At 43.7% G+C, this 15648-nt stretch overlaps 1 protein-coding gene across 1 annotated transcript; it reads left to right on the forward strand.

Moving 5' to 3' along the window:
• The first annotated feature begins 967 nt into the window (after window positions 1-967).
• LOC115790437 (extracellular calcium-sensing receptor-like) lies at window positions 968-13174 on the forward strand. Its single transcript, XM_030744255.1, has 10 exons — window positions 968-980; window positions 9078-9246; window positions 9520-9814; window positions 9966-10052; window positions 10312-10581; window positions 10785-10997; window positions 11105-11380; window positions 11748-11975; window positions 12063-12186; window positions 12264-13174. The coding sequence occupies exons 1-10, from the start codon at window positions 968-970 to the stop codon at window positions 13172-13174; spliced, it is 2586 nt and encodes an 861-aa protein (XP_030600115.1).
• Window positions 13175-15648: the final 2474 nt, after the last annotated feature.

Genomic DNA, 15648 nt, shown 5'->3' on the forward strand with positions numbered 1-15648 from the left:
GAATCTTTGAGAGAAAAGAAGGTTGGAGATTGGCCTATAATTAGCTAAGACAGCTGGGTCAAGTGATGGCTTTTTACCAACCTAGTGTTCATAAGAGACTAGCAGACCTGGTAGATATTTAGATAAGTGATTATTAGAAAAATGACTGTTTACTGTTTCCAATAAGCAATGAACAAATGAGCTGATCAAATGCTGATTATCAGCTTTTTACAGTTGTGGAGGAAGTATCCTATTCTAAATCCTATACTATATAAATGTAGTAATATTACAGTATAAGTACATTCTATAAAAAATAAACCTTTACTGAAGTAAAAGTACAAATGTTCCGCGTTAAAATATACTTCAAACTCTATATAATTGTTGAATCATTTAAGTGTACACCGCAGCTCGTGCTAATTCACTGTAGCTAAATCAACTATAATTTTACAAAGTAAAACATCACAAAAGATTCCTCACATCCAGCAAATGGACTTATCCATTCATATGAATGTGAAAGTGTGTTCAGAATTTTTTCTGGTACTGTACTTTTATGTAGACACTATTACATAACCTGTGTACATGCTGTATCATATACTCTTTTTTTTATCAGTGCTCAAGCACTTTGGTTAGATGCAATCTGGATTTCGCTGTGCTGTACTTGTGACATATGCAATGACAATGAATTTATTCTAATCTATTTTATTAGTTTATTCATATTTTATATTAATCTAATTCTGCTAAGTAGGATTAATTGCGTTAAATGGAGTTCAAAGTAAAATATTTGCCTTTCTGAGAACTTCAGCATTTTTCCCAGTATTAAGTGAAAGGTAGTTAGCAGCCAACTAGTTCTTATAGCCTCAACACAGTTCTGAAGAATCACTGCCAATTCTTCCAATGTTATTTTTTTTTAACATTCTGTGGAGGAAACGACATATACAGCTGAGTATCATCAGCATAACAATGATATGACACTTTAAATGTGCCCAAAATGTCTCTGAAAGGTAATAAATACAGAGTAAACAAAATAGGTCCCAAGACAGAACCTTGGGGCAAACCACAGGACAAAGCGGCAGATGAGGATGCAAAACTATCAGCAGCAACTGAGAAACTTCTGTTTGAGAGTTAAGAGCAAAATCAATCTAAGGCTGACCCAGAGATGCCCACCCATGTCCTTAACCTGTTAGTTAAAATGTTATAATGACTGTGTCAAACCCTGCCATTAAGTCCAGGAGTACAACAACAGAGTATTCACCTGCATCTCTTTTCATTAAAATATCGTTAGACACTCTAAGAACAGCAGTTTCAGTGGAGTGAACTGGTGTGTATGCGAGTATGTTATATTTAGCTAAAATAACATTTAGCTGTTTGGCCACAACTTTTTCTAGGATTTTTGATATAAAAGGCAACTTTTATATCCAAACACCTTATTGTGGTGGAGGGGTTTGTGTGTCACAGTGATCCCAGGAGCTATGTTGCCTGGGGGCTTGTCCCCCTGGTAGAGTCTCCCATGGCAAACGGGTCCTGGGTGAGGGCCCAGACAAAGAGCGTTTCAGAAGACCCCTATGTGTGTAACAGCAAGGGAACAGTTTACCCTGCCTGGGATAGGGTTACTGGGGCCCCACCCTGGAGCCAGGCCTGGGGAGGGAGCTCGAGGGAGAGGGTCTGGTGGCTGGACATTAGCCTGTGGTGTTTGGCCGGGCACAGCCCAAAGAGATTACATGGGCCCGCCTTCCAGTAGGCCCACCACCCGCAGGAGGCGTCATAGGGGTCGGGTGCAGTGTGTGTGGGCGGTGGCCAAGGGCAGAGGCCCTGGCGGACTGATCCCCGGCTATCGAGACTGGCTATTGGGACATGGAATGTCACCTCTCTGGTGGGGAAGGAGCCTGAATTAGTGTGTGAGGTTGAAAGATACCAGCTAGATATAGTTGGGCTCACCTCAACGCATGGCCCGGGCTCTGGAACCAGTCTTTTCTACTTCCGGCGCCGCGCGAGCAGGCAGCCAGTTTCAGCAGCTCCGCACTAATTCCGTGTTTTTTCTCATTTTGTTAGTATCAGATGTGTTTTGTGTTTCTGTATCTTCTGCTCTTTTTCCTCATGATGGAGCAGACTTTTTTCTGGAAAACTTTGTTTTTTCATTTACCCTTTTTTATGGTGTTTATGTTTGGAGACTGCGAGAGTGGCCACGCTCCTATTGTTTACTCTCGGGACCAGCTGATCTCCATCGGGAGCTCTGCTGTGCCTACTCCTGCTGAACGACTCGATATTCCCCGCGAACTGAGAAGGAAGAGACGCGGGAGACGTGCGGGCATAGGTCGTCGTTGCCAGGGGAGAAGGTACAGCCCGTCATCCCGTCCATCATCATGGGAAACGTGAGATCTCTTCCCAACAAAGTGGACGAGCTGGCGGCGCTAACGCGACATCAAAGGAGCTACCGGGAGAGCAGCCTCATGTGCCTGACGGAGACGTGGCTAACCGAGCTAACCCCGGACTCACACATAAACATGGACGGCTTTCATTTGATCCGTGCCGACAGAACCAAGGAGAGTGGTAAGAAGAGGGGCGGGGGTCTGGCTGTGTTTGTAAACGATAGATGGTGCAACTCCAGACATCTAACCATCAAAGAGACGCTCTGCAGTAAGGACATTGAACTGCTCGCTGTTAGTATGAGACCGCACTATCTTCCTCGGGAGTTTTCACATGTTATTGTGATAACTGTGTATGTGCCGCCCTCTGCTAACGCTGCTGCAGCCTGCGATGTCCTCCATGCTACTACCAGCAGACTCCAAACACAGCACCCACAGGCCCTCTTTCTGATCTCAGGGGACTTTAACCACGTCTCCCTGTCCTCCACTCTCCCCACCTTCACCCGGTATGTCACCTGCCACACCAGGAATACCAACACACTGGATCTACTGTATGCCAACATCAAGGAGGCATACAGCTCATCACCTCTGCCTCCCCTGGGGGGCTCAGATCACAACCTGGTTCATCTCCAGCCTGTGTACAAATCCTTGGTACACAGAGAACCAGTTGTGACACACACAGTGAAGAAATGGTCTGAGGAGACTGAAGAAGCTCTGAGAGACTGCTTTAGCTCCACTGTGTGGGAAGAGCTTTGTGCCCCTCATGGGGAGGACATCGACAGCATCACGGACTGCATCACTGAGTACATAAATTTCTGCGTGGAAAACACTGTGCCCACCAGGAGGGTACGGTGTTTTTCAAACAACAAACCCTGGATCAACTCTGAAATAAAGGCTCTCCTGAAGGAGAAGAAGAGAGCCTTTAGATCAGGAAATAAGGAGGAGCTGAGAGCCGTGCAGAAGGATCTGAGAAGGAAAATCAGGGATGGAAAAAACATCTACAGGAAGAAGATGGAGGACCAGCTACAGCAGAGCAACATCAGTGGGGTTTGGAGGAGTTTGAACTCAATTTCAGGCCACAAACCAAGCCCTAGGGTTGTGGGAGACTTAGAGTGGGTTAACAACCTGAACCAGTTCTTTAACAGGTTTGACCAGCCACCCACCCCTCCCCCAGCCCAGTCCCCCCTGCTGTCAGCCCCACCATCTTTAATGACTGCCAACCTTTCTTCTTCTTGGGACCTCACACCTCTCAGCTCTCAGCCATCACCCACCCCCTTCACTTCTGAGGACTCCATCACAACCCCCATCCTTCACTTCTGAGGACTCCATCTCACAACCCCCATCCCCCACCTCCATCTTGTCCCTCTCAACTCATCATGCGAGGAAGGAGCTACGTAAGATCAAGGTGCGAAAGGCTGCTGGTCCAGACGGCATCAGCTCCAGGCTCCTGAGTGCTGCGCAGATCAGCTGTGTGGCATCATGGGATACATGTTCAACCTGAGCTTGAAGCTGGGGAAAGTACCACAACTGTGGAAGACCTCCTGTGTGGTACCGGTACCAAAGACCAAACATCCAAAGGATCTTAGCAGCTACAGGCCGGTAGCCCTGACATCGCATCTAATGAAGACCCTCGAGAGGCTGGTCCTCAACCATCTACGCCTCATGGTGTCGTCTTCGTTGGACCCGCTGCAGTTCGCCTACCGGCCTGGCATCGGGGTGGATGACGCCATCATCTACCTCCTGCACCGAGCTCTGACCCACCTGGAGAAGCCTGGAAGCACTGTGAGGATCATGTTCTTTGATTTCTCCAGTGCTTTTAACACCATCCAGCCAGGACTTCTGAGAGACAAGCTGGAACTGTCAGGAGTGGACCACCACATCTCCGAGTGGATACTGGACTACCTCACTGACCGCCCACAGTACGTGAGGACACAGGGCTGTGTCTCTGACAGGCTGGTCTGCAGTACGGGGGCCCCACAGGGAACTGTGCTGGCACCGTTCCTCTTCACCCTCTACACTGCAGACTTCTCCATCAACTCCCCACGCTGCCATCCATGCAGAGTTCTCTGACGACTCTGCCATAGTTGGCCCCATCACAGGTGAGGATGACTCAGAGTACAGCCAGTGGACTCAGGACTTTGTGGACTGGTGCCAGCGGAACCACCTCCTGATCAACGCCGCTAAAACCAAGGAGCTGGTGGTGGATTTCCGCAGGTGCAGACCCACCACACGGACACCGGTGAACATCCAGGGAGTGGACATTGAGATAGTGGACTCTTATAAGTACCTGGGTGTTCACCTAAACAATAAACTGGACTGGACTCATAACACTGATGCGCTCTACAGGAAGGGTCAGAGCAGACTCTACCTGCTGAGAAGGCTGAGGTCTTTTGGAGTGCAGGGGACACTCCTGAAGACCTTCTATGACTCTGTGGTGGCATCAGCCATCTTCTATGCAGCAGTATGTTGGAGCAGCAGCTTGTCTACAGCTGAGAGGAAGAGGATAGACAAGCTCATCAGGAAAGCCAGCTCTGTCCTAGGATGTCCTCTCGACTCAGTGCAGGTGGTGGGAGACAGAAGGACTCTGACCAAAATAACATCACTGATGGACAAGGTCTCCCATCCCATGCATGAAACTGTTGCTGAGCTGGAGAGCTCCTTCAGTGACAGACTGCTGCATCCTAAATGCACAAAGGAGCGTTACCGCAGATCCTTCCTCCCAGCAGCTGTAAGACTTTATAACCATCACTGCTCCCAACAAAAAACACAATAGCCTACACAATGTAGGACAATATAATATACTGTAAATAGTCCGGCCTGTTAAGGTTCAACACACAGGCACATCATGTACATTGTATATAGTGTTATTATTAGTAGTATTAAGGTTAATATTGTTGTTGATTTTATATATATTCTTTTCTTAATAGTGTGAATTATTATATCTTTATTTATATTTATGATAACTGCGGCTGCTGTTACACCCAAATTTCCCCTCTGTGGGACAATAAAGGCTGTTTCTTCTTCTTCTTCTTCTTCTTCTTCTCCTGGAGAAGGGCTGGACTCCTTCCAGTCTGGAGTTGCCCTCGTGAGAGGCGGCGAGCTGGGGTGGGTATTCTTGTATCCCCCCGGCTTGCTGCCTGTACGTCGGAGTTTTCACCGATGGACGAGAGGGTTGTTTCCCTGCGCCTTCAGGCTGAGGAATGGGTCCTGACTGTTGTTTGAGCTTATGTGCCGAATGATAGTTCAGACTTCAATGCTCACGTGGGCAATGACAGTGAAACCTGGAGAGGCATGATTGGGAGGAACGGCCTGCCCAATCTGAACATGAATGGTGTTTCGTTATTGGACTTCTGTGCAAACTACAGTTTATCCATAACGAACATCATGTTCGAACATAAGGATGTCCATAAGTGGCACCAGGACACCCTAGGTCGCAGGTCGATAATCGATTTTGGAATCGTATCATCAGATCTGCGGCCATATGTTCTGGACACTCAGGTGAAGAGAGGAGCTGAGCTGTCAACTGATCACCACCTGGTAGTGAGTTGGATCAGGTGGCGGGGGAAGATGCTGGACAGACCTGGCGCACCTAAACGTATTGTGAGGGTGCGCTGGGAACGCCTGGCAGAGCCCCAGTCCGGGGGATCTTCAACTCCCGCCTCCGGCAGAACTTCGACAGCATTCCGAGGGAGGCTGAGGACATTGATTCCGAATGGACCATGTTCCGCACCTCCATTGTTGTGGCTGCTGCTCAGAGCTGTGGCTGCAAGGTGGTTGGTGCCTGTCGTGGTGGTAACCCTCGAACCAGATGGTGGTCACCGGAGGTGAAGGGAACCATCAAGCTGAAGAAAGTCCTATCGGGCTTGGTTAGCCTGTGGGACTCTGGAGGCAGCTGACAAGTAGGCTTCATTCCGCTTGGCAGGCCAAGCGGAATGAAGCTTGGGCAGTGGCCGAAGCAAAAACTCGGGTGTGGGAGGAGTTCAGTGAGGCCATGGAAAAAGACTTTAGGATGGCATCAAAACGAGTCTGGCAAACCGTCAGGCGACTCAGGAGGGGAAAGCAGTGCTCCACTCACATGGTTCATAGTGCGGGTGGGGTGCTGCTGACTTCAACTGAGGCTATAGTCAGACGGTGGAAGGAATACTTCGAGGACCTCCTGAATCCCACTGACATGCCTTCTGTAGTGGAAGCAGAGTCTGGGGACAAGGGAGATGACTTGACCATCACTGGGGGTGAGGTCACTGAGGCAGTTAAACAACTCCTTGGTGGAAGGGCCCCTGGGGTGGACAAGATTCGCCCTGAGTTCCTGAAGGCTCTGGATGTTGTAAGGCTGTCTTGGTTGACACGCCTCTGCAACATCGCGTGGAGATCTGGGGCAGTGCCATTGGATTGGCAGACCAGGGTGGTGGTCCCCATCTTCAAGAAGGGAGACCGGAGGGTGTGGTCCAACTTTCGGGGGATCACACTCCTCAGCCTCCCCGGTAAGGTCTATGCCAGGGTGCTGGAAAGGAGGGTCCGTCCGTTAGTCGAACCTTGGATTCAGGAGGAACAATGTGGTTTTCGTCCTGGTCGCGGAACGCTGGACCAGCTCTTTATCCTCTCAAGGAAGTGTGCGTGGAAGTTTGCCCAACCAGTCTACATGTGCTTTGTGGACTTGGAGAAGGCATTTGACTGTGTCCCTCGGGGTATCCTTTGGGAGGTCCTGCGGGAGTATGGGGTGTCTGGCCCGTTGTTGCGGGCCATTCAGTCTCTGTACAACCGCAGTGAGAGCTTGGTCCGTATAGCCAGTAATAAGTCGGATTCATTTCCTGTGGGTGTTGGACTCTGTCAGGGCTGCCCTTTGTCACCGATTCTGTTCATGATTTTTATGGACAGAATTTCTAGGCATAGCCAGGTGGCGGAAGGCTTCTTCCTTGGTGGCCTCAGAGTCTCATCTCTGCTATTTGCAGATGATGTGGTCCTGTTGGCTTCATCAGGGGGTGGCCTCCAGCTCACAGTGGAACGGTTTGCAGCCGAGTGTGAAGCGGACGGCATGAGAATCAGCACCTCTAAGTCTGAGGCCATAGTCCACAGCCAGAAAAGGGTGGAGTGCCCTCTCCGGCTCAGGAACGAATCCTTGCCCCAAGTGGAGGAGTTCAAGTATCTCGGGGTCTTGTTCACGAGTGACGGGAGAAGGGAGCGGGAGATCGACAGACAGATCGGGGCTGCTTCTGCAGTGATGCGGACGCTGCATCGGTCTGTTGTGGTGAAGAGAGAGCTTAGTGTAAAAGCGAAGCTCTCGATTTACCGGTCGATCTACGTTCCTACCCTCACCTATGGTCACGAGCTTTGGGTAGTGACCAAAAGAATAAGATCGCGAATACAAGCGGCAGAGATGAGTTTCCTTCGAAGGGTGGCTGGCCTCTCCCTTAGAGATAAGGTGAGGAGTGCGCCTATCCGGCAGGGGCTCAGAGTAGAGCTGCTGCTCCTCCACATCGAAAGGAGCCAGTTGAGGTGGCTCGGGCATCTGATTAGGATGCCTCCTGGCCACCTCTTGGGTGAGGTTTCTGGGCATGTCCCACTGGGAGGAGGCCCCGTGGTGACCAGGACACGCTAGAGAGATTTATATCTCTCGGCTGGCCTGGGAACACCTTGGGGTCCCTCCTGATGAGCTGGAGGAGGTGGCTGGGGAGAGGGAAGCCTGGGCTTCTCTGCTTAGGCTCCTACCTCCGCGACCCGGCCCCGGATAAGGGGAAGAGAATTGATGGATGGATGGATGGATGGATGGATGGATGGATGGATGGATGGATGGATGGATGGATTGAGTTTAATATATTTCAAGCCTAGAGAGTCTTGCATAAGGGTTCTCTGCCTGCCACAGCAGATCGTGACACACTGTCACCAAGTGCTATCTCAAAGGGGCTCCTTTGATTGTTGGATTCTTTACCTTAGAACAGGGGTATTCAACTCCAGGCCTCGAGGGTCAGTGTCCTGCAGGTTTTAGATGTGTCCCTGATCCAACACACCTGAATCAAATGGCTGAATTACCTCTTCAGTATACAGTCAAGTTCTCCAGAGTCCTGCTAATGACTTCTATATTTGACTTGGGTGTGTTGAAGCAGAGACACATCTAAAACCTGCAGGACACCGGCCATCGAGGCCTGGAGTTGAATACCCTTGCTTTCGAATATAAAGTGTCTTGAGGCAACTGTTGCTTTGATTTGGTGATGTGTAAAGAAAACAAAATAGAAATGAACTGAATTGAATGTATTCAACTTTTAAACTGAAATTACAAAGCTGAAAGAAAATGTACAGGGAAAATGGGAACAGATACTTTAACACATGCACACTGAAGTCCAAAGAGTGTGGCATTCAGAATATGGAAACTTTACAGTCAGAGTCGGTGAGATTTTGACTCAAAACCGTTTCACCTTGTGCATTGGTTGAATTAAAAGAATATTTATTCTTCATATATATGGGTTTAAAGATATAAAACAAGAAATTAAGAAAACATAAAATACTGACTTCTTGTTGATAACCAATTCAAGCAGAATAAAATGGTTGGATGCCCTGCTTCTACTTTTTCCCTGATGGGTGGTGTGCAAGAATAAGCACCACAACATGTCAATAAAAAGGAATGGCAAAGCAATTAAACCCAATGAGTAGGCTCAGAAAATCAGAAAGTTGTCATGTGGTCATTGTTACAAACCAATTTCCTCTTGCTCATTTTGCTGTATTCCTACTTTTCTTCTGCAGTATTCACTTTATTGTTTCCCTCCTCTTGTCAGTTACAGGGACAATTTCACCTAAATGGGATGCACAAGAGTGGAGATGTCATTCTGGGTGGACTGTTTCCATTCCATCTTTTTTCAGCTGTTCCTGATCTGTCATTTACCTCAGAACCACAACAGTCTACATGCCAAGGGTGAGTATACAATAGGGAAAAGGCAGAAAAAACTGGGTCAAATCAATGCCAATATAAATATGTATTTTATATAATAAAATAATTACAGTTGCTGCATTAATACCATTTCAAAAAATGCATTATCTTGAATGAAACATCTTCTTGATTATTGTTGCATCTAAATATTTCTTTAATTGTTGTTCAGTTTACTTAATTGTTTGTATCACTAGTAACTTTGCAACATTTTCCAAGTATCTTGTTGTATTTTTAAAATTAAGCACTTTTGTTTTTTAGTTTTTATGTTCTAGGATTTAAGCTCGCTCAAACCATGGCCTTTGCTATTAATGAGATCAACAGAAACTCCAACCTACTGCCTAATGTGACTCTGGGATACACTGTATATGATAACTGTGTCAACCTCGGAATTGGATTACGTGCAGCATTGTCATTAGCAAGTGGTCAAGAGGAACAAATTATATTAGATAATACATGTCTTGGAAATCCTCCAATCATAGGAATTGTGGGTGACTCTTATTCTACATCTTCTATTGCTATCTCTAACATCTTAGGTTTGTACAGAGTACCTATGGTAAGTTTTCTGCATAATCATGTAATAGTCTGCCTGTATTATTTTAATTGCAAATATAGTGTAAAAAAACACTACAATCAATCTGAAAAGGTTAAAACACAGAGCAAAGGCTTTGAATATTCATACAATATTCAGTCAGTATTTTTCACAGGTGAGTTACTTTGCCACATGTTCCTGCCTGAGTGACCATCGAAAGTATCCATCCTTCTTTAGGACGATCCCAAGTGATGCTTTCCAGGTGAAAATATATCAGCAAAACTAAAATGGAAAAGTGTTTTATGAGGAAGAAATCCCAGTTTTACAATTAAATTTTTAATTTGAAAATATTAACAAATATAATATTGTGAGTTTTTACACTCTAATTGCTGTGTGGTCTTAGAGAACAAAGCTAAATTACAATGATAGTGATGTGGTGTGCTGTAAAAGCTGATGAACAGATCATTCAATGAAGGATTTTTCAAGTCTATACCCTTACCCATTAATCTGTATTCACTTAGGTACGTGCTATGATTCAGATTCTTAAACATTTCGACTGGACTTGGGCAGGTCTGCTCATCAGTGATGATGATTATGGACTTCATGCAGCCAGATGCTTCCAATCTGAGCTGAATCTGTCTGGTGAAGGCTGCCTGGCTTACTTTGAGGTTTTGCCCTCGGAAAAAAACACAGATGAATTCAGAAGGATTGTGGATGTGATGAAAAAATCCACAGCTCGAGTTGTTATTGTCTTTGCACATGAGAGTGAGATGATAAATCTTATGGAAGAGGTTTGATTATTACTACTAGTAGTAAAGATCTGGATCACTATACTTTGTAAGGCATGCTTTTTGTCTCTGTGTGAATGGGTACAGAAAAATCATCATGTACAATTATGTTACAAATTGAGAAACTTGCAATGTAAAAATGGCATAATGTCACTAGTTGCTAGTTATAATGTCACTTTGTACATTTGTTATAATACAATGTACAGGTAGTGCGGCAGAATCTAACAGGTCTGCAGTGGATGGCCAGTGAAGCCTGGACAGCAGCTGCTGTGCTGCAAACACCTCAGCTTATGCCATACCTGGGTGGTACACTGGGCATCACCATTCGTCGAGGAGAAATACCAGGGCTCAGAGAATTCCTGTTACAAATACGTCCGATCCGACATCACAACAGTAGCTATGGAAATAGCATGGTGAGAGTTTAACATTAAACGAGGCTACTTGCAAGAAATATGCATCCTTAACTGTGGTAGTTACAAGTATTTATTGTCATTGTTTCTAACAAAGAGGTTTCAATATATTTTAGGTAAATCAGTTTTGGGAATTCACATTTCAGTGCAGATTTGCACCTGCTCCAGCAGGCTGGGTGGAAGGTGGAGGTGCACTATGCACTGGACAAGAAGATCTAGAAAATGTGAACAGTGAGTACTTGGACATTTCCAACCTCCGGCCTGAGTACAATGTGTACAAAGCTGTGTATGCTCTGGCATATTCCCTTGATGACATGCTGCAGTGTAAGCCAGGAAGAGGGCCTTTCAGTGGGGACAGCTGTGCCACTTTGCTAAAGCTGGAGCCATGGCAGGTATGATATCAGTTTGCACTCCTTCTGTGTCTAAACTGTTTGCACTACAACTTTATTCAGAACAGAATTTAGCCTGTAGGATTAAATATGATGCCATGAGATTAACTATGAAAAAGATAGAGTGAGCTCAAAGCATTTTTTTTTGTACTCCAGCGCAAAAGTGGTTAATATAAGATCAGAGAGCTCATTAAATGGTATATATATATATAAAGTATTATTAATGATGTACCTTGTTTAAATGTAATGATTTTTTATAGTCAGGTATAATATGTGTAATATTATATTTGATTATTTGTTTACACTGTGAAAAGTAATTGTAATTTTTACAATGACTGTAATTTATTTCTTATATATCCCTTCTGAACAGCTTGTTTATTACTTGGAAAGGGTGAACTTCACCACTCCATTTGGTGATCAAGTATCATTTGATGAGAATGGTGATGTATTGCCAATTTACGATGTGATGAACTGGTTGTGGCTCCCTGATGGAAGCACTAAAGTTCAGAATGTGGGTGAGGTTAAGAGGTCAGCTTTCAAAGATGAAGAACTCATACTTGATGAAGACAAAATCTTCTGGAACTTTGAATTCAATAAGGTTATATATGGTTTTTCAGACTTTTACCTTTTGTAATATGTACAGTATAGGTCATTGTAGCAGGTAATATGTAGTTTTGTCCTATAGCCACCTCGATCAATATGCAGTGAGAGCTGTCCTCCTGGTACCCACATGGTTAGAAAGAAAGGGGAACCTGAATGCTGTTTTGACTGCATCCCTTGTTCAGAGGGAAAAATCACTAATAAAAGCAGTAAGTAATTATGTTTCAGCATGCCATATTTAATTTAATTTACATTAAATATAGTATGCATCTTCCCCTTTTGTTAGACTCCTTGGAGTGCACCAGTTGTCCAGAGGATTTTTGGTCAAACCCCCGGCGTGACCACTGTGTTCCTAAGAGGACAGAATTCCTCTCCTACCATGAGCCTCTGGGTATCAGTTTGACAGCAACCTCATTGCTGGGCACATTAATATGTGCTGTTGTTCTTGGGATCTTTATCTACCATTGCAGAACACCTATAATACGTGCCAACAATTCAGAGCTTAGTTTCCAGCTATTGCTCTCACTTAAGTTGTGTTTCCTGTGTTCCCTGCTGTTCATCGGACGACCCAGGCTCTGGACATGCCAACTCAGGCATGCAGCATTTGGGATCAGCTTTGTGCTTTGTGTCTCATGCATCCTGGTAAAAACCATGGTTGTTCTGGCTGTGTTCAAAGCCTCCAAGCCAGGAGGGGGAGCCAGTCTGAAGTGGTTTGGTGCTATGCAGCAGAGAGGAACAGTTCTGGTTCTTACATCTGTTCAGGCAGCCATCTGCACTACCTGGCTTGTCTCTTCCTCTCCAGTTCCACATAAAAACACCCAATATCACAATGATAAAATAGTTTATGAGTGTGCAGTTGGGTCCACTGTTGGTTTTGCAGTCTTATTGGGTTATATTGGTTTGCTGGCTTTCCTCAGTTTTCTAATTGCATTCCTGGCAAGGAATCTTCCTGATAGCTTTAATGAGGCCAAGCTCATCACATTCAGCATGCTGATCTTCTGTGCTGTGTGGGTGGCCTTTGTTCCTGTTTATATCAGCTCACCAGGAAACCATGCAGATGCAGTGGAGGTATTTGCCATCCTGGCCTCAAGTTTTGGCCTTCTGGTCACACTGTTTGGACCCAAATGTTACATAATCCTGTTGAGACCAGAGATGAACACAAAGAAGGCCATTATGGGTCGTGGCATCGAATCATAAAAAACATTTACAGCAGAAAACTACATGCAGAAAAATATATAAATATAAATAATGAATGTAAACAACTATATTGAAATTGAAATATTAGCATTGACTCTGTAAGACTTCATGATGAAATTTTACCTTAAATATAATTTAACTATAAAGCAAAATATACATGGATATGCATTCAGAGAACTGGCTTAATCCATATTTAATGGTTTAAGCCAGTTCTCTGAATGCATATCCATGTATATTTGGCCTTTCTATAACTGATGTGTACTGAGAAACATTGTGGCCAGTGTTTATAATGATTCCACATTTCATAGCCAAGAATGCATTTTAAACTATCAAAATAGTACAAAAATGGATGATACTCTTTAAAAGAAGCATTAAGCCATATTTTTAATATAAATGAATTCTATGCAAGATTGTTAAAAGAATAAGTATAGAACCAATACAAATGCTGGATGTGATCATAAATGAGACTGAAATTCAGGCATGTTTTATTATTGTTGAGCAACCTTTTTAGATCAGTAGTAAGTGAGACAATGTACATTCAGAATTAGGCTTTTAGATTTCTTTCTTTCTTTCTTTGACTAGTGGTTGGGAAACAAAGCAACACATGCATGCACAGATGATGAAAGCATAATTCAGAATGAAAGACTGAACAAACTAATCAGCAATAACAACACAGTGCAACCACATTTGTACACTTCTCAGAAAATTAAAGGAACACCTTTAAAACACACCAGACCTCTGCACTCTTGTACACATCTGGCTGCAGAGCTCCACTCACTACACTATAATAGTTCATCCATATAATATCACAGGTTCTGTGAACAGGCAGTCTGTGCAGTGCGCAGGAGAAGAGGCTGTGTTTGTATAACATAATATGACAGCAATAAGTAGCTCATTGGTCTGATGTGAACCAGTGCCTGACAAAACAGTGATGATTGTTTCCATCATTTTGTGTGAATCTAAATGTTCTTATAAGTACAATACACATCATCCTTGTAGCTGCTGTGTGCTCGGTATGCTAAGTTTTTAAGGACTGTAGTTATTTCAGTGCAGGTGATTAGCTTTAGTTATGTCTGCTGTAGATCCATCACTGCGGTCATCACACATTTATCTGTCACCCGTTATCACTGCTAAAACATTTCTTGTACAACATTCTTAATTGTTTTGTATTTTAGTTTAATAAGTCCATATATTTGTTTATTTACCAACCTAGTGTTCATAAAGAGACTAGCAGACCTGGTAGATATTTAGATAAGTGATTATTAGAAAAATAACTGTTCACTGTTTCCATAAGCAATGAACAAATGAGCTGATCAAATGCTGATTATCAACTTTTTACAGTTGTGGATGAAGTATCCTATTCTAAATCCTATACTTATATAAATGTAGTAATATTACAGTATAAGTACATTCTATAAAAAATAAACCTTTACTGAAGTAAAAGTACAAATGTTCTGCATGAAAATATACTTCAAACTCTATATAATTGTTGAATCATTTAAGTGTACACCGCAGTTCGTGCTAATTCACTGTAGCTAAATCAAACTATAATTTTACAAAAGTAAAACATCACAAAAAATTCCTCACATCCAGCAAATGGACTTATCCATTCATATGAATGGGAAAGTGTGTTCAAACTTTTGACTGGTACTGTACTTTTATGTAGACTCTATTACATAACCTGTGTACATGCTGTATCATATACTCTTTTTTATCAGTGCTCAAGCACTTTTGGTTAGATGCAGTCTGGATTTCGCTGTGCTGTACTTGTGACATATGCAATGACAATGAATTTAATCTAATCTATTTTATTAGTTTATTCATATTTTATATTAATCTAATTCTGCTAAGTAGGATTAATGCGTTAAATGGAGTTCAAAGTAAAATATTTGCCTTTCTGAGAACTTCAGCATTTTTCCCAGTATTAAGTGAAAGGTAGTTAGCAGCCAACTAGTTCTTTATAGCCTCAACACAGTTCTCAAGAATCACTGCCAATTCTTCCAATGTTATTTTTTTTTTAACATTCTGGGAGAAAACGACATATACAGCTGAGTATCATCAGCATAACAATGATATGACACTTTAAATGTGCCCAAAATGTCTCTGAAAGGTAATAAATACAGAGTAAACAAAATAGGTCCCAAGACAGAACCTTGGGGCAAACCACAGGACAAAGCGGCAGATGAGGATGCAAAACTATCAGCAGCAACTGAGAAACTTCTGTTTGAGAGTTAAGAGCAAAATCAATCTAAGGCTGACCCAGAGATGCCCACCCATGTCCTTAACCTGTTAGTTAAAATGTTATAATTGACTGTGTCAAACCCTGCCATTAAGTCCAGGAGTACAACAACAGAGTATTCACCTGCATCTCTTTTCATTAAAATATCATTAGACACTCTAAGAAGAGCAGTGAAACGAGTGTGTATGCGAGTATGTTATATTTAGCTAAAATAACATTTAGCTGTTTGGCCACA

The sequence above is a fragment of the Archocentrus centrarchus genome, chromosome 13 (genome assembly GCF_007364275.1).
Source record: "Archocentrus centrarchus isolate MPI-CPG fArcCen1 chromosome 13, fArcCen1, whole genome shotgun sequence".
Classification (NCBI taxonomy): Eukaryota; Metazoa; Chordata; class Actinopteri; order Cichliformes; family Cichlidae; genus Archocentrus; species Archocentrus centrarchus.